Below are 2,591 nucleotides of genomic sequence, written 5' to 3'. Positions count from 1 at the left end.
CTTGTACTTGAGTATATAGGGTACCTTCCTGAATTCAGTTACTGTTAAGGAGCTGCTGATTTAAATCCTCTTTCCTTTAAAAACAACAACCCTAGTTAACTAATTTGTGTACAACTGCCATTGAGGGATGCCCGTGCTGGTTGGGAGTTGGAATCCAACAGAGGGTGACAGATTCCCCATCCCTTTAATATGGAGTTGCATGGCAAGGCTTCCTTCCTGGCATGATAGCACTTTTTACTTGCATTGAGATTATATATATATATATATATATATATATATATATATAGCCAGAGACTGCTATGGTTGACTTCACTCTGCTACCTCCACCATCTGATTGTCATAAAACCAGGGGGAATCCTGAAAATGACACGCCAGTTTCTGAGCATCTTCATTACTTGTTTCTGCAGGTGATCGAGATATGGAACTCAAATCTCCAGCTGAGAACATAAACAATGTGACAGAGTTTATCTTTTTCAGCTTCACCCAAAATGAGGAGCTGGAGAAAATTTGTTTTGTGGTTTTTCTGTTCTTCTATTTAGCCATTGTGCTGGGAAACTCTCTGATCACAGTCACTATCATCTTCAGCTCCCGCTTGAATTCTCCCATGTATTTTTTCCTCAGCTACTTATCTTTTGTAGACATCTGCTACTCCTCTGTCACGGCCCCCAAAATGATTATAGACTTCCTTGTAGAAAAGAAAACCATTTCCTTCATTGGCTGCATAGCGCAGCTCTTTGGGGTCCATTTCTTTGGCTGCACAGAAATCTTCATCCTCACAGTGATGGCGTACGACCGGTACATTGCAATCTGCAAACCTCTCCACTATACTACCATTATGACCAAGCGGGTTTGTGGGCAGATGATAGCAGCCTCGTGGGTTGGGGGGCTCATGCATTCATTGGTGCAGACCCTTTCCGTCACTCAGGTCACCTTTTGTGGACCCAATGAAATTGACCACTATTTCTGTGATGTCCACCCTTTATTGAAACTGGCTTGCACAGATACCTACATTATTGGCATCATTGTGGTGGCTAATAGTGGGATGATTGCATTGGGCTGCTTCATCATCCTGGTTATCTCCTACATTGTCATCTTGGTCTCCTTGAGGTCTCGCTCTTCCGAAGGGCGTCAGAAGGCTCTGTCTACCTGCGCTTCCCACATCTTGGTGGTCATTTTATTTTTTGGGCCATGCACCTTTATGTACATACGCCCTTCCAGTGACTTTGCAGAAGACAAGTCGGTGGCTGTGTTTTACACCGTGATCACCCCGATGCTCAACCCATTGATCTATACATTACGAAATGCGGAGATGAAGAATGCCATGAGAAAACTATGGAGCAGGAAAGTGACTTCAAGTGAGAAAGCAAAAATGTGAATTTTAGCATCATTTATAGATAGGTAGCCGTGTTGGTCTGCCATAGTCAAAATAAAAAAAATCCTTCCAGTAGCACCTTTAAGACCAACTAAGTTAGTTCTTGGTATGAGCTTTCTGAAGAAGTGTGCTTGCACACGAAAGCTCATACCAAGAACTAACTTAGTTGGTCTTAAAGGTGCTACTGGAAGGATTTTTTTTATTTTAGCATCATTTATGTCATTAATTTAGTTAAATAAGGTACATAGAAATCCAGTGGGGTGAAACCACTTGGACCCATGCCCCAAAAGCACAAGCGAAAAAACTGCCTGGACCCATGCTTTCTAGGCATGGGACAAGTGAGCTTGTAGTAGTAAAAACGCAGCTGGTGCAGATTTTTCAGCTCTGGTGTGTCAGGATTTATGATCTCCCTCTCATACCAAGATTTATTGGTATTTACACAGTAGTTTCAGTCCAAGCACACGGCTCAATCTTCCTCACTAGATGGGTCAGTTGAGCCCACTGAAGGATATCCTCCATTGGCTGCCCCTCCTTCTGTTGGCCTGACTCTACTCCTCCTCCTAATACAAGGAGACTCAGGAGCAGCTTGTCCAGTTTGCCCCTCCTCCACTGAGAACGGGTTTGAGAGCTGTGGCCCCTCTCCCTGCCTTACACTGTCTTGGGAATTTACGACATGCATTCCAGGACGGGAGGGGCTCATCTCATTCTCCGCATGGGAAGAAAGCAAGTCTCCGTCTCTTTCTGCCTGCCACCCCTCCTTGGTCCTCGGAGCCCTCGCTGTCACTCTGGGAAGGAATGTTCCTGACATGGTGTAATATGTGACTCAGTACCTTGGTAGCTGCACTTTGAACTAGTTGCAGCTTCTGAACCAGGCACATGGGTACAGTGGTACCTCGGGTTACAGACACTTCAGGTTACAGACACTTCAGGTTACAGATTCCACTAACTCAGAAATAGTACCTCGGGTTAAGAACTTTGCTTCAGGATGAGAACAGAAATCGCACGGCAGTGGCGCGGTGACAGCGGCAGGCCCCATTAGCTAAAGTGGTACCTCAGGTTAAGCACAGTTTCAGGTTAAGAACTGACCTCCAGAATGAATTAAGTTCTTAACCCGAGGTACCACTGTAGTCTAATCATGAGGTTACCAATTCATGTGCCACCCTGGCAAGACTAGCCCTGTCCAGGAATGGTTGTAGATGGTGCACAAGTAACTCTCTCT

The 2,591-nt window shown here is 44.9% G+C and overlaps 1 protein-coding gene across 1 annotated transcript; it reads left to right on the top strand.

The window, feature by feature from the left end:
- Nucleotides 1-418: 418 nt before the first annotated feature.
- On the top strand, nt 419-1,375 carry LOC308463653 (olfactory receptor 4S2-like; the record flags this gene model as incomplete). Its single annotated transcript, XM_080982259.1, has 1 exon — nt 419-1,375. The coding sequence occupies one exon, from the start codon at nt 419-421 to the stop codon at nt 1,373-1,375; it is 957 nt and encodes a 318-aa protein (XP_080838385.1).
- Nucleotides 1,376-2,591: the final 1,216 nt, after the last annotated feature.

This window comes from Podarcis pityusensis (genome assembly GCF_964106645.2).
Source record: "Podarcis pityusensis genome assembly, chromosome: 1".
In the NCBI taxonomy this organism is placed as follows: domain Eukaryota; kingdom Metazoa; phylum Chordata; class Lepidosauria; order Squamata; family Lacertidae; genus Podarcis; species Podarcis pityusensis.
The sequence above is the reverse complement of the archived record's forward strand: the minus strand, read 5'-3'. Positions and strand labels throughout refer to the sequence as shown.